Here is a 26972-nt window from a genome sequence, read left to right as displayed (position 1 = left end):
CCCGCAGCTCCGGCGCGGGGACCAGCTGCGAGGCGGGGGCGGCGAGAGCGCGGAGACCACAGGCCCCGGGGACGGGCGGAGGGGGCTCTGGCCTGGGCAGGCGGAGCTGAGCGTGGGAGTGTTTGCGGGTGCGATCGAGGGCTGCGCCCGTGCTCGGCGCGGAGCCCGTCAGCCTCAGCCCAGGTCGCCGCAGCCCGGGAACCTCCCCACCCGCGCGCCCCGAGGCACGCGCGGCACAGCCATGAACACCAACGATGCCAAGGAGTATCTGGCCCGCAGGGAAATCCCTCAGCTTTTCGAGGTAGGGGGCTAAGGCTGCCAGGCGGCCGGGAGGATCGGGAAAAGGCATCTTTGGGGCTCCAGGGTGGGCGGTTGGGGTGGGCGGTAGGAAGCCGCGCCCCGTCCCACCTTGCTGACTCCGGGCACTGAAGTGAAGGGGGTGGCCGACGCTCGCTCGCTCCCTTGCCCGGGGCCATCGCCTTTCCAGCGGGTTGCCGGGCATCCTCGTCCGCTGGCGGGGCTCAGAAGCCCGCGTCTCTGATTAAGTTTCAGTCTTCCAGCGGAGCTCTGGAAGCAGGTAGCCCTCAGCGTACCCTTCGGATGTGGAGGGTGGGCTGCTGGCGGCCGCCGGCCCACTCTCCGGCGGCCAGGGCCAGGCCAGGGGGGCACGCTGACTCGGAACGCAGGGGTCCAGAGCCCTAGCCCCTCCGCGCGCCGCGGGTCGGGACCCCGCGGTGAAGGGGAAGTGTGGACGGAGGAGCTCGGAGGAGAAGGATGAAGATGCAAAACGCAAATCCAAACCCGTCGAGTTGCAGCACTACCTCCCGGGTGGCAGGCACCCAGCGCTGCTATGCGCTCTCGGTGAATGAACTCCTGAGCACGTTTCGCGCTGCCTTGGAAGGGATCGTTCTCTTTGCTCGCCTCTCCGGCCGTGGCTTTCGCCTGCCTTCTCCCACCCACCTAGAGAAGCCAAGTCGGAGAGGGAGCGGCGAGGCGGGCGTGACTCCTGTTGCTCTGTCTTCGGACCGCATCACAGCCTCACGTCCGCCAGGGACCCGGGGGATAAGGAGCACTTTGGGAATGTGGGAGAGAAGGCTTGAGGGACGAACCAAAGGAACCTTGGTTAGTTCTAAACCACAGCCTACATCGCGGAGTCTTTTGCCTCCTTTCCTTCTTTCCATTTTTGAATTTTGAAATATTCCCGAATTCTATGTGCTTTTTCTTAGGTTAAAAAAAAAAATGGAAGGGAGTCAAGCTTCTTAGATGTAGCCCTGAAAGGGGAATTCCATTCACTGCCAACCTGACCCCTCATTTCTGTAAGATAATAGACTGTAGACTATTAGCCAGTCTATATCTATTATCCGGACTATTATCCAGACTATTATAACAGTATTATATTTATTGTAGACAGTAAGCCAAAGGTCATGAGTTGATCTTTCTCCTGTTTGGCGGGGGGGGGGGGGGAATCTGTTCTGCTAAAAGGAGTTTTAAAACACCATTTGGGAAAAGAATTTTATGCCTATTTCCGCCAAATTTTCTTTTAAAATGGGCCACCATAATTGCAGTTCTTCATTTTCTCTCACCTCTGTAAGCCACCAGTTTCAGGTTGCGCTGAGGCCAAGATTTCCAGGTAGACCACACACTGAACATAAGCCTGGTATGTGATACCCAAACCTAGCAAGTGTATTACTCAAGCTTGAAAAGAATCAAAAGGTGTTGCATAAGGACAGATCTTCCAGGGTAGGTAGGATTCTTAAAAGAGTTTTTTTTTCCTTTTCTTTTTTGTTTTTTAATTCTCAAAGAGTAAATACAGAGATGCATAGCTGAAGGTTTTTGTCATAAATACTACTCCTGAGATCAATTTCATTTCTGTGCTTCAAAAAGAATAATTAGAAACATTTGCAGGACAGTCACCTGATTGCAAAGTGCTGCTTAATAGTACATCTATTTTCTTTATAAATATGGGTACTGTTTTTCCTCTCTGGTAGCCACAGAAATTTTTGATAGTTTGCTCATGAAAATCTATACTGTGTACACAAACAAATGATGGCAGGGTTTTTTGTTCAGGTATTATGTTTTTTGTTTTGTTTTTCTGCTTGTGAATGGGACATTTTTAGATAGGGCACACCCAGAAAAGGAAGCCCATTGCCTTAGGTGAAATGCAGTAAAACAATGTACTTAAGTGCAATCTTGGACATTCGGAAGATGGAAGAAGGCTGTGGTGACCTCCAGAGACTCCAGAGGCTCCCTCCTTCCAGTAAGAATCTATGCTTTACCAGCACAAGACAAGAAGGTTTTACAAGAAGTAAAACCTGGCAGCTCTGCATATGATGAGTGTAGACAGCAAAACCAAATGCTTTCATTCCAAACTGGATTTTCTCTGTCAAACCACAATATTGGTATGCAAAGTTTCTAAGTGTACAGAGTTTATCAGTCAGGTATCTATCAAACCAAAAATTTTGCTTCAGCTGTAGATTTTAGACACCATTCTAGATCAAGTAATTGTTATTGAATCTACATACTGTCAGACAACTACATATATCTGAATCCTATTTGTTTAGGGAGGCTGGAAATGTATATTTTCCAGTAAAAAAAAAATCATTGAGTATGTTCACTCATTTTAGGCTACACTAGGGATAAGAAAAGAGAGACCTTGAGTGATTCATATTGTAGTTGGATTATGTATGGGGCACGGATTATCTGGCATTTTATTTTTATCCCATTATCTTTTTGCAAGATATATAGAGAGGCATATGTGAGTTTGAGAATCAAAAATACTGATTTGGGGGGCACCTGGGTGGCTCAGTGGGTTAAACATCTGACTCTTGATGTCAGTTCAGGTCATGATCTCACGGTTCATGAGATCCAACCCCATGTTGGGCTATGTACAGACAGCGTGGAACCTGCTTGGGGCTCTCGCTCTCTCTCCCTCTCTGTGCCCCTCCCCTGCTCACTATCTCTCTCTCTCTCTCAAAAAAAATAAAGAAATAAACTTAAAACAATATTGAATTGGAATCCTGGACCTACAAGTTTCTAGCTGAATAACCTTGATCAACTCACTGACATCTCTGGCTATGGTTTCCTATTCTATAAATGGGAATGATAATAATACCAGATAGGGCCAGAGGGCATTGGGGAAAGTAAGGCATACAGACAGAGTAAGCACTGCCACAGGTAACTATATGAACATAGCAATGTGAGGAGTTAAACACAATGTGTGTGTGTGTGTGTCTGTCTGTCTGTCTGTGTATATATAACCAGACCAGATTAGTTTTTCCTCTCCCTATGCTATTGAGCTTTTTGGAACACTCTAACCCACTCTATTTGGGATTTGAGAAAACAGATGTACCTGGAAAGAACTGCCTAGCACGATGAGCAAATTGCACACGAATAATCTGAAAATAAGACACTGTATTTAGCACAGATGTCAGCCTTTCAAAGAAAGTGTATTGTGCATTAATAATGTATACTGGTGATAATAATCCTGTGTTTTTCCATGAAATACTGTATAGGAAAATATTTTACACATGAGTCCAGTTCCCAGGAGTCAGCATTTCCAAATTTGTAGCATTTTTAGAAATGAGTACATGTGACATATTGGACACCAGGCTTTTCCTCTGTCAGTGGATATTGTGGCATCTTATTATATATCAAGTAATAAAGTTTCAGACTATGTTTTGAAGAAATTGTTTTTCCTAATCAGTCCAATATGCACCCACCATGTGCCAGGGACAGTGTCAGGGGCTAGAGATTGAAAAAGAAAAGACCTACACTGTGTTGTTGAAGAGTTTACAGTTTGGAAAATAAGATCAGCATATAAACTGATGGCTTCAGTATAAATGGCAGGAAAGATGTTGTTTTCTGGGTAGTATGGAATCCAAAGGGAGAGGTCCACAAGCCAACTGGGAGCTCAGGGGCGAGCTCCTGATAACAATAATATTAACTAAAATCACCAATATTTATTGGGTATTGACTATGTACCAGGCTCTCAATATGTACTTTACAAACACTAATTTTTTTAATCCTTAAAAAACTCTGAGGTAGGTATTAGTACTCCTATTTTACAAATGAGGAAACTGAGGCATGGAGCCTTTAAGAAAGGGTTGGAATGGGGTGCCTGGGTGGCTCAGTCGGTTAAGCGTCCGGCTTTGGCTCAGGTCATGATCTCACGGTTCACGGGTTCGAGCCCCGCGTCAGGCTCTGTGTTGACAGCTAGCCTAGAGCCTGGAGCTTTCTTCAGATTCTGTGTCTCCCTCTCTCTCTGACCCTCCCCTGCTCGCACTGCCTTTCTCTGTCTCTCAAAAATAAATAAAAAACATTTTAAAAAATTTTTAAAAAAAGGGTAGGAATGGAGTACCTGGGTGGCTTAGTTGGATAAGCATCCAACTCTTGATCGCAGCTCAGGTCTTGATCTCAGGGTTTTAAGTTCAAGCCCTGTGTTGGGCTCCATGCTGGGCATGAATCCTACTTAAAAAAATGGGTAGAAATAAGATAAATAATGACAGGAGTATTTTTACATACTCCCCATTATCTCACTTTAATAGGGTGCTTCCATTTTAAACTGTGTAATTGCCTGAATTGTTTAAAAGGCAGAAAATGCTGAGCTAAAAACTAATTGGTCAAGAATTTAGGGGTTATCTTAATTACTCAATCAAATTGTGTTCATTAAAAAAAATGCAAAGAACAAAAACAACCCAGAATTTAGCAATGAGACATACACTATTTTAACAAAGGTGGTTTTAAAGCACATCTTATGTGGGCATATTTTGTGGTTGTATTTCAGAGCCTTTTGAATGGACTGATGTGTTCCAAGCCTGAAGACCCGGTAGAGTACTTGGAAAGTTGCTTACAGAAAGTCAAGGAATTAGGCGGCTGTGACAAGGTGAAGTGGGATACATTTGTCAGCCCGGAAAAGAAGACCTTACCTCCGCTCAATGGAGGACAATCACGGAGATCCTTTCTAAGAAATGGTAATGTGTATGCAGAATAACAGTTTATAGTGAGAGCAGATCTCTTTGAAACATACTGTATAGGCACTTGTTTAATTTATTAGGTTTCCAAAAACCTGGAAAGATATTGGCCCTGGAACATGATTACTCTCTCTGCTCCTAATTCTAGTCACCTCTGTGATAAGACGAATAAAATCACATACCACTGTCCAGCACTTCTCTAAAGACTTAATGAACTGTATATTTCTGACTTCATTATTTTGCAAAATGAATTCTATCAGCGAACTGAATTTTTCTTAAAACTGCAAGTCAAATTTTCCAAAATTAATGAATAGATAGACAAAATTGTTATTATGTAACAATTCAATATTTTCTAGCTGAGAAGAGCTTGGAATAGTGTGTTTCCTAACTCGGAGTTCATATTAATGCATCTGCATAAATGCAAGTAAAGTTTATGCTAGTTAATCCAACAAGCATTTTTTATTCAGCTGAATGCAATACATTAGATTAGGCATTTAGCTGCTATAAAAGAAGTAGAAGACATGAACTTGTCTAGCAATTTTAGGAATAATTTGGAACTAAGAATTAGAGTTCACTAGAGGAGATTCATAGTATATTCTCATAGCTTTCTGAAATACATGCTTATCAAACTTAGTGGTTCAACATCAGCCAACCAGCCTTTTAGGCTCTGAATGAAATTGAGAAGTATGTGTAAAGTGGAATTTAGTTTACAATCAACGGAAACTAAATTTATTCTTTTCCAGTGGCCAAATCATTATATTTTCAAATTTTACACCATTTTAAAAAACTGTACCATGAAAAGTCTTAGCTAGATGGACAGAATTTGAAGTATTTGTAATACAAGTATTACAAGTATTTGTAGTAAATACAAAGGGGAAATAAGCCTTAGTTTGTTTTATTTACATGAGTCACTTAGATTTTATTTGCATGTAGTATGGGGAAAAGACACATAGTGTGTTAATTTTTAAGAAACACAGGCAGGGGGATACTTGGGTGGCTCAGTCGGTTAAACGTCTGACTCTGTCATGATCTCATAGTTTGTGGGTTCGAGCCCTGTGTCAGGCTCTGTGCTGGCAGTTCAGAGCCTGGAGCCTGCTTTGGATTCTGTGTTTCTCCCTCTCTCTCTGCCCCTCCCCCAATCATGCTCTGTCTCCATCGCTTTCTCAAACAATGAATAAACATTAAAAAACTTAAAAAAAAAACAAAAAAAGAAACACAGGCAGAAAGGGTAAGCAGAAACAACATTTTTCCGGAAGCATCTCTAGAGAGGAGAATTCTCCCGTGTCCATCCATCTGTGCAGGAATCATCACTTGGTCATGTAGGCCTGAGTGTTCAAGTGCCAGTTACCACGGGGGCACACCACTTAGTACATTTTTGCCTCAGTGAACAAAATGATGTTTTCATGGACTTGAAGTGCTCATATATTTTCCCAAGACAACTAACTTACTTCCAAGGGTGTTGTCATACTGATGGAATCTGGCTCAATCTTAAATAAATGCCCCTTGTTAAATCAAGTGAGATAAGTATGGGCAACCGCTTTAAGGTTTAGCTTTAAAGCACTAACAGACCTCAGGTATTACTGGATTTAGTCTAAAATATTTTTACATTTTAAAATTTAAACCTAAGGGGGCATGACATTCCCTTGGTTAAAAAGCTACTCTCAGCCTGGGTATACAAAGTGACTGTTTTCCAACAAAATGAAGTCTGAATGCATCTATTTTATACTGCTACTTGGCTTGATTATACGTAGAAGCCAGACAGGCCAAGTGGGTAATAGAGAATGGTGGGGACTGTGGTCAAATTGGAGAGAACAGTCTAAAGGTAATCATGTACACATTTTGGAAAAGTGTTGAGCTGAACAAAACACATCTATGGGGCTATATTGGGCACACAAATGACAAGTTTGGAACTCCTGATTTAGCAGGATAAGCTGAAACAGAAATGGAAAATGTGGGTTTAACTTTAAGTAGAATTAAAATTGTTAATTTTAGAATCTCCATACTTAATAATACGTTACCAGAATTCTTACTCAGAGATCTTTTAATTAATCATCAAAAAACCTTTCAATGTATTATGATGATAAGAATGTCTTTTTACCTTCCTATATCTAAGACACATGCTACAAGACAGAAAATGGTTTCTAAATAGCCTTTTCTGTAAAAACGTTTTATTTTATGAAATGCCTTTCACAACTTGTGCTTTGTAAGCTTTAGATATAATTTATGGGATATATTATTAAACTGGTAACTTCCCAGTAACATAAAGCATGATTATTTCTAGAAATAAAATGTGATTCATGCATAGTTTGCTGAAATATTGACATAGCTGTGCTAATATATAATTATCATGACAGATTATTCTATGAAATAAAACATCTTAATCATTCAGGCAAATTATTTCCATACATAAAAATATGATAAAAAGCAAGGATAAATTATTGACTGATAGTTCTTTAAAGGATTTTACTATACATGTGAGATAAACATTTTTTTTCTGCCATACAATTGAACAAGTAATTTGCTACGAATAAGAATTCTAGTCCCATAGTTCCGAATGTCCATAGAGCTTCTGCTCTGGAATATCTTATTGTCATCTTATACTCAACATGTTTAAAAGCAAGTATAGCACTTGCTTTTAAAAAGGCACTCCATTCTCCTTTTCTTATTTCCATGATGTCAGTGAGTCAGTTGAGCATTAAAACAACCATTTATTGAGCACTACTGTTGTCAGACATTCTTTTAGGACTGAGGATGCAGCCACCAAGAAAGAGCAAACAAACATGGTACCTACCCTCATGGAGTGACCGAGAGGGTATAATGCTAAGAGAAATAAACCAATCAGAGAAAGACAAGCACTGTATGATTTCACTCCTGTGTGGACTTTAGAACATAACAAACTTACAAAGGAAAAAAAAGAGAGACAAACGAAAAAACAAACTCAACACAGAGAACAAATTGATGGTTGCCGGAGGGGAGGTGATGAGGGGATGGGTGACATAAAGGGATTAAGTACACTTGTCTTGCTGAGCGCTAAGAAATGTATAGAATTATTGCATCATTACATTGTTAACCTGAAGCTAATATAACACTATTTTAAGGATACTTCAATTGAAAAGCAAAAAATAAAATTTTAAAAGAAATTAAAAAGAAATGCTCTGTAAATACTATAGGAGTATAGATAGGCACCGTATACAGGCATGATGTATATGCATTATATATATGATATATAAACATAAAAATTTGGTATAGAATATAATGCTGAAGATTTTTAAAAGACTTTGTATAAGATGATGTTAATCAGGAATAATTGTTAAAATAAAAGTGATGAAGTTGGTGATTATTTTCACTATGCAATAAAAAATATTCATGGTGAAAATAATATGTGAATAGAAGCACAATGGGTGTATAGAAAATACTATATGCTATAAAATCAGCCATGCTAACAGGGGAATAGATCCAATTTAGGCTGGAATTCAGGGTAGGCTTCCTGGAAGAAGTGATATGCTAATGCTTGGAGACAGAAAGCTGGTAGGTGTTGGCTAGAGAAGGATGGAGGAGTTTGAGTTTATACCAGGGAACAGAGAACAGGAGTTGCTAACATGGAGGAAGAGACCATGATATAGAAGCCCACTATTTCTAGAGCAGAAAAGAGAGAACAGAAAGATAGCATATTAAATGCAGTGTGTTCTTTTTTCATTTAGACTTGAGCCCGGGCAATTGTTTTTTGGACTTCACCTCCTTTCATGTCACAGATCCCAACTCTAACCATATTCTTCATACCCAACCACGTCACTTCTCATGCTGCCCCTCTAACTGAAGCCTCATTTCTCACCTGTTACTCCTGACCCCTGCTGACTCCTAGCTGCTCTTCTTTCTGCTCTTCATCTCCCTGCTCAAATTTATTCTAACCACCACCAGATTAATCTTCCTAAAAACCATATTTCATATTTTATCATGTCACTTCTCTACCCACACCCCTCCCTCCGAGTCTCCACTGGCTTTCTGTTAGATTAAAGCTAAACCCTTTACCCTGGTGGTGAAGCGGTGCACCCTGTGGCCACACTCTGCCTACCCATCTTCTGGCTTTCCTCTGTGGGAAACCATCTGTTTCAACAAGGCGATTGTCTTTGTTACTAATTCAACAAATATTTATTGGACACTGACTGTGTGCCAAGATAGTTCTAGATCCAGATAACTAATATCCCTCCTTCCTGGAACTGAACATTCTAGTGGGAGAAGACAAACAATAAATTAATAGAGACCTTTCATAGGAAGTAGTAGACACTGTGTAGAGCATTATTAGAATGATGTCCATGAAATTAACTATTCGAGATTAAAAAGTCAGTAACATCCTCTGATAGAAGGTGTCATTTGAGCTGTGTATGTCATTGAGGTGTGTATGGTGAGCAGCAGACAGCCATGGGATGGTGTCGGGAAGAGTATTTCAGGCAGTGGATTGTGGGCACAAGCTTGTAAGCAGGCAGACGAGTAAAAAGTCCTGGTAAATGATGGTGGTTGGGGAAGAGTTGTAATAGTGGAGCTGGAGAGAAGTATATGCATTTGGGATACATTTTGGAGATAGAGTCTGTGGCCATAGATGTGAGGAGTGAGGGAAGAGAGTAATTGAGGATAACGCTTAGAGATTTGCCCTGTGTTGGGTGTAGCAATATAATTTTAAGGCATGACAGGATACTGTTGTCAGTGCCTTTCCTATCATTCACCCTTCCCAGAATTTTCTAAAGACTATCTACTATCATTGCTGACTGCTCTACACTTTTCATAGAACTAAAATGAGTCCAGTGGGTTAGCAATGAGCTCATTTATTGTATTAACAGAGAATGAAAAGTTCTATCTGATCAATATCCCAGAAAGGGATGTGAGTGTTATGCCATGCTAAAATCCAGTAATCACCACCGTCAAATCCCTCATAGAAGGCCAAGTGACTTCCTGTCCCTTTTGTGCAGGTGCCTTCTGGGTAGTTAGGGCTTCTCTGTGCTTCCCAGAGTACTGACACCTGGGGTGAAGAAGGCAGGAGCCATGAACTACATGAACCACAGTTGAGCCTTGAACAACACTTTAGCTGTTAGCTAATAACGAGTTAAGATCTGTGAACTTGTGAAAGTTGTGAGATTGTATACCACAAACTCTAGGGAGCACCATTTGCAGAGATCAGGATGTATACAAACTAGCAAGTAAGATTAGACAGTGCTTAAGAAGGTTCCTCCAGAATAGGGGTTGGCAAACTATGACCCATACCCTGAGTCCGGCTCCTTACCTGATTTTTAAAATAGTTTTATCGGAACACAATTTCATCCATTTGTTTATATATTGTCTTTGATCACTTTTCTGCTACCATAGCCAAGCTGAGTATGAGACTGTTCAAAATTCAAAATATTGAATGTCTGGCCCTATAAGAAAAAGTTTGCAGACCACTTATAGGATAGGGTCTTCTTCCAGTTGAAAAAAATCAAACTCATTTAATTTAAAAACTTTCCTCTGCTAATTGGCTAAGTACAAAAACGGTTTTATTATGTTTTTTTCCCGTTTCAAAGTTATCTTACTCTTTTGCAGTGATGCCTGAAAATTCAAACTTTCCATATCGACGGTATGATCGACTCCCTCCAATCCATCAATTCTCCATAGAAAGTGATACAGACCTCTCCGAGACTGCAGAGTTAATTGAGGAGTATGATGTTTTCGATCCTACTAGACCTCGCCCAAAAATCATTCTTGTCATAGGTATGAGGACAGAAGGCAAAATTCTTACACTATTCCTACCTTTGCTTATATGCTTACATTTCAAGAAATTACGTTTATTATGTGTGTTTGCAATAACTGAGTTGGATAATTACAAACAATAGAAACGAAAGCTCAAGAGACAGTAGATGGAAATATCTTGGCGTAATTGTTCATAAAATAGAATTGTTATATAATCTAATGCCTATCCCACTTTTATAGACTCTCATTACAATGTCCTGGAAATCCTCTGCAATGAGTTGAAAGTAACAATCTTTTCTAGATTTATTGTCCTATTGTTTTATCTGTTTAATTTTTAACATAGATAACTGAATCCATCAGAAGTTGTCTAAACATGATGTGGTTTTCTTATCTTTTTACTCAATATATTGAATTTTTATTCACTATAAACTTTAGAAGGAAATAATAATAATATGAATATAAATGAATCTCCCTTGTAGCAAACTGACACCTAAAATAAAGTCTAAGTTTTGATGTTTCAGACCATCAAATCTAGTAGAATAGTTTTTTATAGAGCACATACCATCTGAGTATCAAATAATAATAATCAGAATATCAAAATCAAAATAACAGTTTTAAAAATTATTTCTATGAATGAGTATGAAAATATCAGTCAGATACCGTTGCACAGGGAATAGATATGGAAATTTTTTAATTTTTGTAAAATGCGTTTTTGACCACTCTTACAAATCCCAACTTCCTCAAAATCCAAAAAATCATGAGGAGACCTGTGAAAATCCAAATATATGATCATTGTCTCATTTGCCAATTTGACTCAACTTTCACAGAGATGACCAAAAGCAAAAATCTAGTGTGAAATATTCAAAGCTGTTCTAGTCAGTAATTGTTAATAGAGGGCAAATGAATACTGCCCCATGCAAAGAAGTGCTGTTTCCAGAAGATATAATGAAGATGGCAACTAGGAAAAAAGCATGCAAATAGACACACCAATCTATAACAAGAATCTAAGTTCACCAGACTAGGAGTGACATTGGTACATCTCTAAGTGTAATAAAAATGAAACTGCAAATATATTTAGCCCTGAACTGTTTAAAATAATGTTGTAGAAAGACAGTATAGAAACTGCCTTTTTAAAAGTTATTATTCTTATGGTGTATGATAGCCACCGTTATGCCATAAATCTCTTTCTATTCTTGAAAATGGAATTGTGTGTGTGTGTGTGTGTGTGTGTGTGTGTGTGTGCGCGCGCGCACGTGTGTGTTTGAGGTCTGGGGCGCTTGGGTGGCTCAATCAGCACCTAACTTTGGCTCAGGTCATGATCTCACGGTTCATGGGTTCGAGCCCTGTGTCGGGCTCTGTGTTGACAGCTCAGAGCCTGGAGCCTGCTTCAGATTTTGTCTCCCTCTCTCTCTCTCTCTCTGCCTCCCCCACTTGCTTTTGTGCTCTCTCTGTCTCTCAACAATAAATAAATAAACATTAAAAAAAAGTCAGGTCCTTACCTAGAAGATGAGGAACTGCTTTATTAAAATAAATGCTTTATGCTACAGGTAAAGAATAATGGGAAATTATTTCACAATTTAATAATGAAATATTCTTTCAATTTTATTTTTCTTTTTGCTGTTACTAAAATACGGGTGATTATTAAAAAGACAAACGCATGGAGGCTTGATTGTCCATGAAAAAGACGTAATACCAAAATGCTCTTGAGTAAAACAACACATATATGAATTTTTTGTGCATTGTGAATTTTATATGAAAAATGACTAAAATGTCTCAATAAACTAAGATCTTTGGAGAAGATATACATGTTTCAAATTTCCTCTGCTTCGAAGAACTCCACAGTTCTTTCTGACTCAGTAAAATCAACTTGCTTCCCACAAGTGTGATTCTGGTTTAATACTTAATTTACACTATAAAGTTTTATGTATTCCAAGAATGATGCAGAACCAATAAGTGTAAATAACTTTTAGAGGATTGAGATAATAGAAGAAAGGAAAAGCCAAATCTCAGTTTATCTGAGAAAACTGGGGTAATTTTATGACTTTTTTAATTTAAAAAATGTTTATTTTTTAAAATATAATTTATTGTCAGATTGGCTTACATACAACACCCAGTGCTCATCCCAACAAGTGCCCTCCTCAATCCATCACCCATTTTTCCTTTTGTTCCCCCGCATACACCCTCAGTCTGTTCTCTGTATTTGAGTGTCTTGTGGTTTGCCTCCTTCCCTCTCTGTTTGTAACGGTTTTCTTCCTTCCTTCCCCCATGGTCTTCTGTTAAGTTTCTTGAGATCCACATATGAGTGAAAACATGATATCTGTCCTTCTCTGTCTTCTTTCACTTAGCATAGTACCTTCCAGTTCCACCCAATTGCTGCAAATGGCATAATTTCATTCTTTCTCATTGCCAACTAGCATTCCATTGTATATATAAAGAGTTTTGCAGAATTAAAATTGTACCTGAATCTTACAAAATTTTTTTAGTACCAGCCTATAAAAAGGAGTGGAAGAGATACAGATACCCACATGGTATTACATTCAAATAAACAAAATTTCCTTTCTGGTGATGCAGATATTTTTTAAAGCTAGCCTTCTTGGCGCAGATACTAGTCTCTCTAATGTTAACATAATTATTAAATCTAAGAGTTAAATGGATTCTAATATCTATAAGTATTAGAGATAAATAAATAGACCAAGATTAAGCTCATCTGGTTTTAAAGAGAAGAAAGTGAAATTAATATTAGGTAGCTTCATTAATCAAACTTGTCTAATAAATTAAAGCTATTCTCTGTGAGTTGTGCTAATCATGTGTTTGTGTTGTCTGCTGTTTGCTTTCATCAGTGACAATTTTTTTTCTTAGCATATTTGATTCTTTTTAATTCAGTGGGATTTATAATCTCTTAGTTTGATGGTTTGTGAGATAAACTGTGGAAATATAGTTTATGAAAGATAATGTTCATGCATCAGGGATCAAAATGGCTTAAATTTGATGGAGTTGTTCATATAATTTTTTACTTCAAGCCAATCCATGATTTGCACGTAGGTGAATAGGCCAAAAGCAGCAATTTAGAACCAAAATTTTGCAAAGTAATGAATTTACTTTAGTAGTGGTTCATAATGGTAATTTAATAGGATAAGATTTAGAGTTTCCTTGAAAGAGAATGGCTAAAAATGTAAACAAATTCCTATCCTAAGATTAATAGAGCAATAAGAAAGTGAAAACCAGATGTTATTAGGTGCCTTAGTTGGTATGGGGAGTTAAGAAATTATTTGCATTAGTTGATCTTAGAATTCTGCACTTTAAAATTTTAAAAGGGAAGTAAGCCCTGGCCAAGCAAGTCTACCCACTCAGAACTCTTATAAAAAACAAGCAAAACACCTTTCTTTTTTACTTACATTATTTGCAAAAAATAATTACTAAGTAATTATGTATTAAGTAACTTCTACTCTCCCCCAAACAGTTGCTATATTGAATTAGTAGGGAGAACATCAACTCACTTTTCTATTGAATTTTTATTTTCAATATTGCTTAATAAATTATAATTATTTTCAGTGAATATTACCAAAATAATACTTCATTACTTATTAGACATTGACATTTAAAAGTATTTTGTCCACAGTCAATAACTTATGCTTAAGTACTTGAAAATATTTTATTTTGATAATTACCAAGAAGTAACAAATCAAAATCAGACTAGTCTCATTGCTATGTGCTTTAGTTAGAAATTTGTTCAGATTTAATATTCCAGTCAGTCTAGGTTGTTTGGAAATATAAATTAAAATAATCTAATGCAACTGGAAATAAAATCTGAGGTATGTATCTTATAATTATTTTAGTACTTAACCCTCTAAAAAATAATTACCAATGGTTAGTATTGAGAAAGTTGCAAAATGTTGCTTATTTCATACGAATGTATCACAAAATCAAAATTATCATGAGCTCTATGAAATTGTTCTGCTTTAAAGACCTATTCCATTCATCCTGTATATTCATTGCATGAAACTTCTTTGGAATTTAAAGGAGATGAGGCAAGGAGACACAGGAACAGAGTTAAAAAAAAAAAAAAAGATTTAAATAAGCTGTGTTGATACTGATGTGCCTTTGGTCTGAAAAATAATTGTTACATTTCACCAGATTGCTCATTAGCTCTCTGTTGGCATGGAACACATTTCCGTTATTTTCATCATTGTCTCTTGTATTTCTTAGATTCTTCTTTGATTGCGGGGATGGGAGGGAGAGGAGAGGAAGATTAGATTTTTACATGGAAGAACAAGAAATGCTTTCTTTTAAATGCATTGTGCAATCTTCTAAATTAGTTATTTTCTAAAATAAGTGAAGGGAAAAAAATGTCTCTTTCATCTAATAAAATTGATCGTAATTCTATGCTTTCCTTGGCTAAGTCTGTACTTCTTTGCATTCAGAGGTAGCGCTGAGCACGACCCAGGTGTCGAGTTGACAGCCCAGCTACTGGTCATCTAGATTCTGCATCTCAAAGTGTAGGTAGTAGTTGTACAAAAAGGAGTTTCTTACTGTATCAGAAGGTCACAATTTTGCCTGTTTTAAATGGTAGGTGGTCCAGGAAGTGGAAAGGGTACTCAAAGTTTGAAAATCGCAGAACGTTATGGATTCCAATACATTTCAGTGGGAGAATTACTAAGAAAGAAGATCCACAGCACCAGCAGCAATAGGAAATGGAGTCTTATTGCCAAAATAATTACAACTGGAGAATTGGCCCCACAGGTACTACTGTGTAATTTGTTTCTATTCTGTGAAGATTTTTATACCAGTTGTGAGTGTAAATTTAACTAACTGTGGTTTTTTTATCTTTTTTTTTTAATTTATAAAAGGAAACAACAATTACAGAGATAAAACAGAAATTGATGCAAATACCTGATGAAGAGGGCATTGTTATTGATGGATTTCCAAGAGATGTTGCCCAGGCTCTCTCTTTTGAGGACCAAGTAAGAATGTCTGTTTATATTTTAAATGACCTACTTTTGTGTAAAACTTTGAGATTTAAAAAAAAAGATTTCTTGGAAGATGTGCTGATATTCTGAGTGAATTCTGGTCTTCAGACAGGCAGGTACATCGGTATGGGTTGGCAGGAGGTCATTGCTTTGGCAGACATGCCTAAAAATTGGAGACAGTCTGTGCCAAAAAAGAAAAAATAAAAACTAATAATAGAATTTATTATTTTTATTAAAAAATGCAAATATCTCAATTTTATTTCAAAATAATTTTTCTAAGATCTTTTTAAATCTTTAATTACTTGAAACAAGCCTGTTCCACACCAACTGACCATATAAAACATCACCTTATATTTACATTGTTACCAAATAAGGAAGCCCTAGTCACTGGGGTGTAAAGTACTAAACCACCTACTTACAAGGTAGGGTTCAGTCTGCCCAGATTTACTCAAATTTCAGTAGACTGTGCATGCTCAATACCTAGTATATATATCTTTAAGGAAAATAAACCAATTAAAACATTTTGTATATTTAATTTTTGAAAAGTTAGGGTGACTGGTTTTTCAAATAAAAATTTTAATTACAAAAATAACACGTGGTCAAAAAATGTTAAGTCCTGGTGTAAAAAGTGAAAGTCTATTAATACCTTACTTCCATTCCACTGCTCTCCTCTCCTGAGAAATCGAAATACTGTACAGCTTGTTACATATCCGTCTAGACCATATTCTGTACATTAAACACACACACACCCATGTGTGCACATGTGTGCATGCTCATATAGAAATGCATTTAAAAATTTTTCATAGCTATTTCCAAATGGTCCTCCAAAAAGATAGTTTTCTAAGTTATAGTCCCATCAATATTGAGTGAGAGTATATTTCTCCAGACCCTTTCCAACTGGATATAATTCATAGTTAAGACTTTTGCCAACCTAGTAAGTAAGAAACAGTAATCTTTCATCTTTTAAATGTGCATTTCTTGAGTTACTACTAACGTTAAGTATATTTTCAGATACTTTATTGACCATTTATATTTCTCGCATGAATCGCCTGCTTTCCTTTGTCTATTTTTCTCTGGATGTGCTTATCTTTTCTTACTTTAAATAGGCTTTTAACATATTACAGATATTACATCGAGGAGATGTAAATTTATGTATTATATAAAAGAAGTCTGGAGTTAGGCAGTTCAAGGCCAGAAGACACTTCATAAAGCCTCTCTTTGAATATTCAGGTTGACTGTTTGGGGACATCGGTTGTGCTGGCGTGTCTTTCTGGGCTCTTTAGGCTTCCCTCTCCCCACCGAAGCCCAGAACCTCTGATGCTTTCTCAGTTTAAGGACTTGGTCTAATTGCTCCGGGCTTGGTCTAATTGCTCCAGCCTTGATGAGAGAAAAACTAGAAAAATCAATGTTTTGTTGTTGCTGCTGTGTCACCTGATGTTGCTGTTGAAAATGGGTGCTATGGCAGCCACTCTGCAGGATTCTTGCCTGCTCGTGGAAGCAGGGTAGCCAGGCAGGCCTTCCCTCACAAAGCCACTCAAACTATGAATCGAATGGCATGCACTTGGTGGCCACAAGCAGAAAAAGCGTCTTGATTTTTTTCTCTCTATTGCCTTTCAAACATACTGTGAATCTCTCTCTTCTCCCCTGAATAATAACTCAGGCAGACCTCATAGCTCTCCTGGTCACTTTAAAATATTAACAGACAGTGTTGCTTTCTGGGATTAAAAAGCCCAGCCCACAATTATATTTCAGTAAAGCTGGAAAAAATTTTTAATTAAAGAAAAACAGTCCAATATAAAATAAAAATTTCAATTTTTCATTCAGTTTAACATATGTCTGCGTGTATCTGATTCAGCCTCAGAAACCCAAAGTGATGTCTCAGACTCCTGAAATTCTTCCCATTGTGGCTCACAGTGGGGAAGGTAGTTGGCAAGGGATGGGAAATTCATAATATCCCAGCAACTCTCTGGATACCTGATCAATCTCCACCTTCTTTTATATAGCCTTGGGTGATGAGCCAAGGGTCACAGTGCTGGTTGGTGACACCTGTTCAGAAGTTCTGTAGGATGGTCTGGAATCTCTCTGTAGAATATGCAGTCACTTGCTAATTTACTGTTCACAGCCATACATTTGAGGCTGAGAAAGTCCAATTTAACATCTTTCTTGGGTTGGTACTGTAATAGCTTAGAGCATCTTGATCTCTATAAGCAGAACAGTCATGCTGAGGTTAATGCCACCATAGCTGAGCTGCCAGAGTTCAGAGCATGCGGAGGCAAAGCTGAAGGTGTTTATGTAAAGCAAAGTGTTAGGGTCAGCTCTGATTACTCCATACCTAGGCTTGAGCTCTTGTGGTGTCTTTTTTTTTTTTTCTGGTATCTTTTCTGACACCAAACATGTGCGGATTTTTGGATTTTCCACACCAGTCCTCCAACCCTCAACACCAATAAGATATGTGCTCAGGCCCACAAGACAGCCTGCACTTCAGAGGTCAATCACAAGGTCCAGGGGCCACGTGTACTTCTGTCCAATCACCTACAAATTCTGGGGTTCCCACAGCACCCTTGTCAGTTTTGATGATGACTTAGGAAAATGCTTTACATACTTTTGGGGGATTATTATAAAGGTACAGCTCAACAGCCAATGGAAGAGCTGTGTAGGGGATAGTGTGGGATTGTAAATGCAGAATTTCCATGTCCTGTCTGGGTGCATCACCCCCCACCCAGCACTTCCACATGTTCACCAACTCAAAAGCTCCCCAAGCTTAATTGCTGAAGAGTTTTTCTAACCCAATATTTAATCCCCTTCCTGGAGATCAAGCAGTGGTGTTGAAAAGTTCCCACCTTCTAATGTTATGTTTGATCTCTCTGCCAACAAACCCTATCCTGATGCTATTTTGGGCCCTGCACAGAGTCACCGAATTAGCTTAGACTCAAGTATGTTCAGAAGGTGTTCATTAGGAACAACAAAAGGCGCTACTATCACTCAGGATATTCTGAAGGTTTTAGAAGCTCTGTGCCAGGAATCAGGGACAAAGCTAAATACGTATTTTCATTATACCACAACTCCTCAAAGTTTTTGTTTAACCAGCTATTTTGTGTTTGTGGATGTGGACATGTATACACAGGTGTGCAAGTTTCCCCTAAGACTTCTTCACAGGTCCAGGTGTAGGAAGACATGGATTTCTGATTTCAACCATATACTAGTAATAGTCTTACCATTGTAAAACAAACAAACAAACAAAACCTAACACTTAAGTGGCATATAAGATAAGGAAGTATATTTTTTTCTCCTTGGAAATGGTATCAGTGTGAACAGTCCAGATTGACTAGGCAGCTGTTCTCCTTGAGGTCATTTAGGGACCACGGATCCTTCCAAGTTGTTATTCTGCCTTCTCCTGGGACACTGTCATCGTCTGTACGGTCAAAGCAGAGTTGCCACCACATATGGCTTCCAACTGGCATGTCAGGGGAAGAGAACATGAAGGTCTGAAGGTCTGAAGTCCCAGATCTGATAGTGGCATCTGCCATTTCTGCTCACATAGCATTGTTAAGAATTTAGCCATGTTGTAATTGCAAAGCAGGCTGGGAAATGTAATCCAGCTGGTCAGCCAGGTGCCTGGCTACAGTTTTATTACTATGGAACATCGGAGAACTAACTAGCAGCTTCTACCACAGTTTGCCCCTCTGGCCATTCAAATGTCTGCATGCTTTTTTCTTCCTACACATAGAATGTACTCACTCACTCCCCACGGAGGGTCCCACCATCTAGATCGAAAGTCAAGAATCTCTAGGTGATGCACAATTCTCTCCACTGAGTCCAAATTAGAATCTTTGGCCACCTACCGACTAAACATCAAGTTGCCTTCTCTCTCTGCTACCAATAAAGAGTGGAGGAACAAAACCAGAAGAAGTGAAATAAGGCTCCTATTCTTAAAAGGAAATTTTTTCAGTGTATATGGTAGTCACTGAATCATAGTAAGTAACAAATCCTTCCTGAGTTAGCTCATTTTCAACTCCTGGTTCTCTATTCCCTTTTGAAGCCACTGACCCTCTGAAACTTTCTTCTTGTCCATTAACCGGCATGGCTACATCACAGTGATGTGTTGGAGACTATGCCCTCCTGGGGAGCTATTCTTAATTTGAAAACAAACAAATAAACAAGTTTTTTCTGACTTATGGTGGCTTTGGTATAACCATTTCCTCAAAAGTTTGGTAGCATCTGCTCTTTTTGCTTCCAGTTAGTTCCATGTGCTGGTAACTACACCCAAAGTTCTTTTTCAGGTATAGATATTAAGCTTCTTTGTTTCCTTGTTTTCTTATTTTTTTTAATGTTTTGTTTGTTTTTGAAAGAGAGGGAGAGAGCATGAGCAGGGGAAGGTCAGAGAGAGTGGGAAACAGAACCTGAAGGCAGAGTCCAGGCTCTGACCTAGCTGTCAGCACAGAACTCGACCCAAGGCTCGAACCCACGAACTGTGAGATCATGACCTGAGCCGAAGTCAGACGCTCAACCTATGGAGCTACCCAGAAGCCCCTGTTTTCTCATTTTGATGGTAGTTACTCTGAGGCCATATAAGACAATAGGCAGCATCTTTACTCTAGGTTTTGCCTCATAGCTGTGTTCCTTTTTTTTTTTTTTGGATAGCTGGAGGGGTGTTAATGGGAGTCCTTTGAGCGACAATAGCCTGGTCTAATGTTCTTTATAGGTATAGAAGCGGTTGATTTTTTTCTCAACCTCATAAGGTCTAAGTTATTGGACACCTTTTCCTTTTATCTGTTTGCAAATTGGTCAGTTCTATTTCGGGATTATCTATTTCTTGTTGCATGTTGCTAAATGCAATCTGGAGAAATAACAGATTAGTGAGGGGGAAGGAATCAAGATAGGCAAAAATAGGAAGCTAAGATTTTTCCACCACCAAGAGAACCAAAAGCATAGCCAAGAGTTTTCCCAGAGTCCAAGGTGAAAATCTAAGCAAAGTGTTTTTTAAAAATTGTAGAATTTCATAGTTCATGGGATGAACCTCTGCACTAGATTTGTGTACTGAGGATTTATTATAAACAGTAAAGCTGAAAGCACTAAGAACTCAGTGGTGCTATTATTGCAGATGGAGGAGGAAAGCCCACACTAAATCTAGTGTTTTATAAATCTGACAGTAAACAATATATTCAACTATCTGACCCCCGCTAATTCTCCAGTTTTATGTATCTACTTTTGCATTCTAGATGCTAGACTGCTTCTTTTTCTCACAGTGACCTGCTACTGCTATTTCCTCAGTTCTGTTTATATCATCCCCTAACTTGCTTTTTTCACTGTGCATTTTGTTTTTGAGCTCTATCTGTGTTGATAACAGACTTACCTCGTTCTTATAACTACTTCATAGAACTTACTTCATGTATATAACTTCATATATAACTTACTTCTATAAATGTATCATATTAGTAGACATTCAGATTGCTTTAAAATTTCTGTCATTGCCAACAATACTGTGACTAACACCCTTGAACCCATCTCCCTTTGCATGTGTCAAAAAGATCTCTCAGAAATATTTCTAGAAATGGATTTTCTAAGGTAGAGGGAGTGTGTGTTTTTTGTTTGTGTGTGTGTATGTGTAGTCTAAAATCTATATTTTAGATTTTTAAGAATTTGATAGTAAAAAGGGGTTCCATAAACTGATGATTACTTTTTCCCCATTCCCCACACCCAACCAATACTTATTTCAAGTATTTTTTTAAGGCTACCTGATGGGTTAGAAATGTTTTTGTATTGCTCTTTTTAAAAAATGTTTAATGTTTATTTTTGAGAGAGAGAGAGAGAGAGAGAGAGAGAGAGTGTGTGTGTGTGTGTGTGTGTGTGTGTGAGAGAGAGAGAGAGAGAGAGAGAGAGAGAGAGAGCATGAGCAGGGGAAGGGCAGAGAGAGAAAGAGACACAGAATCTGAAGCAGGTCCAGGCTCTGAGCTGTTAGCACAGAGACCGACACGGGTCTCAAACTCACAAACCGCAAGATCATGACCTGAGCCGAAGTCAAGACACTTAACTGACTGAGCCACCCCGGTGCCCCTTTGTATTGCTCTTTAATTTCTGTTCTCCTAATCCCTAGTGAACTGAAATGTTTTTAAATGTGTTTATTGGCTATTCATATCTCTTTTTTTGACAATTGCCAAAACATACACCTTTTGTTCTGATGATTTGTTTGAGTTTTTATTATTGATTTGGACAATCTAGATACTAATATTTTGCTATGTATCTTGATTTTGTTTTCTTCCATTTATATATTTTTAAATCATTACTGAGAAACATATAGAATCATGTTCTATCTTTTGCCCTACTGAAGTTTGAAATTTTAATGTGGTAAATTTATTAACATCTTTTTGACTTTTACATTTAAATCTTAAGAAAATATTCCTTGCAGTCTCATTAAAAAATTCTGTATTTTTCTAGTTATTTTTAATTTTGTTTTGAAGGTTCAGGTGTTAATTGTACATAGTATAAAGTCAAGGTAGAATTTTATTATAGGTTTTACATGGAAATGAAAAATGTATTCAGTGGTCCAAAGACTACTTGTTATCTAGTACATGTTTTCCTTATTGAAATGACTTATTCCTAGATAGACATGGGTCTGCTCTATGATTTCCCTAATCATTGCTTTTGTCTGTCTGTATTTTTCAACATCAATACCATAGTTGCAGTCAAAGAACTATAAGTTATATCCTGATGCCTGAAGGACAATCTGTCCTCTTTCTTCTTCTTTTCTAAGTTGGCTGTACCTATATATATATACATATGAATTTTAGAATCAATTTGTCAGACCCATAAAAAGCTGTTGAGATTTTATTTGAATTTCACTATCAATTATATTATATATAACTAAATTTTCAGAAAACTGACATCTTCCCATCCATGAACATTGTCCTATCATTTCATTTATTCAGGTCTTGTTTTATGTTCTTCAGTAGGTAACGTTGTAGTTTTCCATAGAAAAGTTTTGTATACTTTTCATTAGTTTTGTTCCTAATGTGCTGCTATTACAATTAAGGTACTTTATTTTCTAAACAATTCTGAATTGATCTTTGTGGAGTTGTTGTGTTAGTGAGTGCAACTGTCTGTCTGTCTCTCCTCCAGATAGGCTTCTATTCATGCTGTAAACTTCTCTCCATTCTTTTTACTTTCTCTCCTCTACCACCCATTTGACGCCACACCTGCCCTGCGGCCTTAGCACGTATCTTTACTATATTGGGTTCTCTTAAGTGTTTGTTGATTTGAAGTGGAAAATAATTAGTAGTGTCATGAATATCCAGAAAAGGAAGAACCTAAGAGACTGCTTCAACAGTGATCATGAGTTCAACTTCTCACACTCTCATCTAAATCTGCAGAGTTGGTTATAAAGCCAATAGAATACAGTGGGTTTTGACTCTCATTCACTATGTGCTGTTGGCTGATTTACAAACCCTCCAGAGGCCTCAGTGTTTTCCTCTGAAGAATGAGGGTAAAAATATCTCACAGGGCTACTGTAAAGATGAAATAATATCACATACCAATAGTTCTTAGCACAATGTGTGCCATATAGTGACCACTCAACAAGAGGAGCGGTTATTAATGTTAGACATGTTGAGAATAAATACTCCATAGATTTATATACAGCAGAAGGGTTCTCACTAGCTCTCCCTTCTCGTTTGTCAGAAGCTTTGAAGGTAAAGGGACATTCTGGCTCCTTCTAGGAGCTGTTTTTCACATTGACTGATGGAGCCCTTAGAGGCCACCTCCAGATGTTAAGACAGCCCAGAACAACTCATGTTTTACTTTATGTTCCTAGGTTCCAGGTAAGACTCTGTTGAAATAAATTTTTCTTCTGCTAAAAGTGGCTGGAACCACATCAGTAATCTGTCAACTAGAATCGTGGACCTTCACACTATGGGGCAAAAGCATTTGAAGCTCACTGCTTAGTAGTGGTGTTCTCAGTACGCATCTTGGTTTCACACAATTCAGCAAGACCAAACTCCCCCCATTCTGTGTACCATCTTATGATTTCACCCATTTTTTCTCTCCCAGTTTCTCGTTCTACTTTCTGTGGGAATGGTCCAACAGAGCTGGCTCCTTCCCTTTCCTACTAGGCTTGTGATTTTCATGTGGGGAATGTTTTGGTTGCCTGTGGCTGCCTTGTTGGGGATCTATGCAGAATTTCCTTGATGATAATGCTAGTTGGTTTTCTTCCAAGTGTAGTAAAGATATGTATATATTTTATGCTTCTGTGACCCAAATATCTGAAAGATCCACTTACTTCCTGTTGTATTTATTGATACCATTTGGTGTTCAGCTAGCCTGATTTTTCCATTGCTTCTATACTTTTGATTCTGTTTTTGGTGCAAAGTATATTGTCTCTAGAAACTTATATTTGAATATGCATATTTTATAATTGATTTTTATTATGTTATCACTTTACTTCCCAACATGAGCTGTTGTTATTCCGCTTTACAGATGAGGAAACAGAAGCTCTGAGAAGCTAAGTAACTTGCCACCAGCAGGTGGACAGAGCTAGGATTTCAAAGGAGTTGCAGATATTCTAGACCACTAGCTTTCTGTAACCTTGAGGTCAAAAACTCAGGCTGACTGTGGGCATCTGAAAAATTTTTAAATTTGTGCTAAATTCTAAATTTAGGAAATTTCACATTTAAAAGCATATTTCTGCCTTGTCTTGCAACCTTGGTGATCTGGCAGTTCCCGGTTCACGTCCCTCCACCTGGGTTGTGCTGCTGTCATTAGTGTGGGTGATACCTAGTTCATGGCTGTCCCTCACTTCCGCTCCAGCTGGTGTCTCAATGTTGTTATCACCAGCCTGGGCATTCCATGGCACTAACGTCCATACCCTACAATGCCACTTGTCTTAGCATTGTCTGATTTTAATTATTGTTTGATCACACACACACACACACACACACACACACACAACCTCACACATGTATGTAGACCCTATGTGGGTCACATGACTGTCTGACATAGTGTGGGCCACACTCTCGGTCTAAATATTAAATATTTGTGAAACATAATTTCTTTTACTGGCCAGTTAAAAGAAAATAATTTAAACAGACAATCTCTGCACTCCGGCTCATCATCTCCAGCCATCCTCCCAGAGTGCCCGCAGTCCACTAAAGGTGACATGGACGAGAGGATTAAATATGTCTGATTTGTAACACTCAGAGATCATTTGGGGAATAACTTAAGTCATCACTTAACACAAATTCAAACTTGTTTAAATCAGTAGTTTACCATGGCTTGTTTTCTGAGGTGTGTTATTTGTGGTTTTGAGATGTGATGATCGGAGTTGAAGTACTGATACTTAGTCATAATGGGCACTAAGCATTTTTACTTGGGTTGTTGTGGAATGGTCAAGTGGGGGAGGTAATGGAGAGAGGATTTTAAAGTCCCACCCACCCCCACCCACTCCCACCCGTGACCCAAGACACCTTGGCTTTCACCAGAGCTTGGGAGTATTTATTTTAAAAACTTTTTTTATGTTTATTTTTGAGAGACAGAGGGAGCATAAGCTGGGGAGGGATGAAAAGAGAGGGAGACACAGAATCTGAAGCAGCTCCAGGCCCCACACAGACTCGCTTACCATGAAGACGTGAGCCCAAATAGGAAGTTTAACTGGGTGAGACACCCAGGTGCCCTGGGAGTATTTATTTTAAACAAAGTGAGGGATTTAAGATTATCCCTACAAGCATGCCACTCTTGCTCATTTGCATTCCCTCAGGCTTCTCGAGTGAGAGACAAAGGACTGGGAGCTGTGCTTCTGAGGGTTGGGCCCATGAGTGCACACAGACCTTTAAGAATTCCACCCATCATGCATTGTAAGATCAAAGAGGGTGAGGCCGGCTGGAGCAGGTGTATACAACTATTTGAAATGTTTTTCTTTTTTTAGCTGTGATTTCCTCTAGGATCTATCACTTAGCCTCAACTTTGCCATCTAAAAGGAGTCTAAACATAGAGTTAAGTTCTGAATTTGAATGACTGAAATTGAACATATGAAACATCCTCAGCTAGATAAATAGAGGGCTTTAAAAACAACAACAACTTAGAGATAAAAGAAAAGCAATCCTCAGAGGGCTGTCATCCGACTTGCATAGTGAATTGATTTGACAGACATAATTTGATTTGCTGTTCCTAAGGGGGACAAATTTGATTTGCTCCTAAGGGGGAGTAATTTAATTTTAATTACACAAATTTTTTCTAAGCATTAGTACTTTTGTGCAAAATATTAAAGGAAATGTAGTTGTTTTCCCCTAGAACTGTTGACTTCAAAGCTTGCTTCTAATTATTTAATAATTAGGTTTTGAAATGGAGAATATACTGTTAGATAATTATTCACTTATTTTTATTGCAATGAGCTATGACTATAAAACCATTCAAGGTAAAAACGCTGCTGAGGTTTTTATAACTGCCCTATATCAGGTGAAAAGACAATTTCCAAATTTCATAAAAAGATAAAACCAGAGTCATCTTTGATTTTACTCTGTAAACTAGATACTGTTGCTACATAATTAATCATGCAAGATTTATTTGTTGACTTAAAACAATAGTTATAATTTCATATACTTTCTATGGATCAGGAAATCAAGAGCTGCTCAGCTGGCTGGTTTTGACTCAAGACCTCTCCTGACACTGTATTTAAATAGAGTTGGGCTTCTTGACTCTCCGGTCTGATGCTGAGTTTGGGAAGTCCTAGAACAGCTGGCGCTGGAACAGCTGAAGTTCCTCAGGCATCTGTCTTCTCTCACCACATGGAGGTCTCAGGGTGGCTGGACTTTACAGCTCAGAGATCCAAAGGCATGGAACCCAAGAGAGCCAGAAGGAAGCCTTGATTGCCTTTTTTTAACGCAGCCTCAAAAGCCACACATTACTCCCACCACTTTCTGTTCTTTACAGGAAACAGGAGAAAGAAATAAGAATCTGCTATTGTTTTTTTTTTTCATACATCATGAAGACAAGAGATTTTATTTTATTTTTTTTCCATAATATTTTATTGTCAAATTGTTTTCCATACAACACCCAGTGCTCTTCCCCTCAAGTGCCCTCCACCATCACCACCACCTGTCTTCCTCCCTCCCCCCTCCCCCCCAACCCTCCGTTCATTCTCAGCTTTCAATAGTCTCTCAAGTTCTGCATCCCTCTCTCTCCCCAACTCTCTCTCCCTCCTCCGTTCCCCCTGGTTCTCCATTAGGTCTCTCTTGTTTTCCTGCTAGACCTATGAGTGCAAACATATGGTTTCTGTCCTTCTCTGCCTGGCTTACTTCACTCAGCATGACACCCTCAAGGTCCATCCACT

At 38.5% G+C, this 26972-nt stretch overlaps 1 protein-coding gene across 2 annotated transcripts in view; it reads left to right on the top strand.

The window, feature by feature from the left end:
• Nucleotides 1-6: 6 nt before the first annotated feature.
• Nucleotides 7-26972, top strand: part of AK5 (adenylate kinase 5) — a 229812-nt gene continuing 202846 nt past the window's right edge. Inside the window, exons 1-5 of one of the 2 annotated variants that reach the window (XM_029948743.1) lie at nucleotides 7-301; nucleotides 4784-4970; nucleotides 10614-10709; nucleotides 15259-15428; nucleotides 15536-15649. In XM_029948743.1, coding sequence (XP_029804603.1) covers nucleotides 242-301; nucleotides 4784-4970; nucleotides 10614-10709; nucleotides 15259-15428; nucleotides 15536-15649 — 627 coding nt within the window. In that variant the 5' untranslated portion in view covers nucleotides 7-241. Of the gene's footprint in view, nucleotides 302-4783; nucleotides 4971-10541; nucleotides 10710-15258; nucleotides 15429-15535; nucleotides 15650-26972 lie in introns of both variants that reach the window. The other variant, XM_029948742.1, reaches the window with a different exon arrangement.

Source organism: Suricata suricatta, chromosome 8, assembly GCF_006229205.1.
Source record: "Suricata suricatta isolate VVHF042 chromosome 8, meerkat_22Aug2017_6uvM2_HiC, whole genome shotgun sequence".
Classification (NCBI taxonomy): domain Eukaryota; kingdom Metazoa; phylum Chordata; class Mammalia; order Carnivora; family Herpestidae; genus Suricata; species Suricata suricatta.
This window is presented reverse-complemented; position numbering and strand designations above follow the sequence as displayed.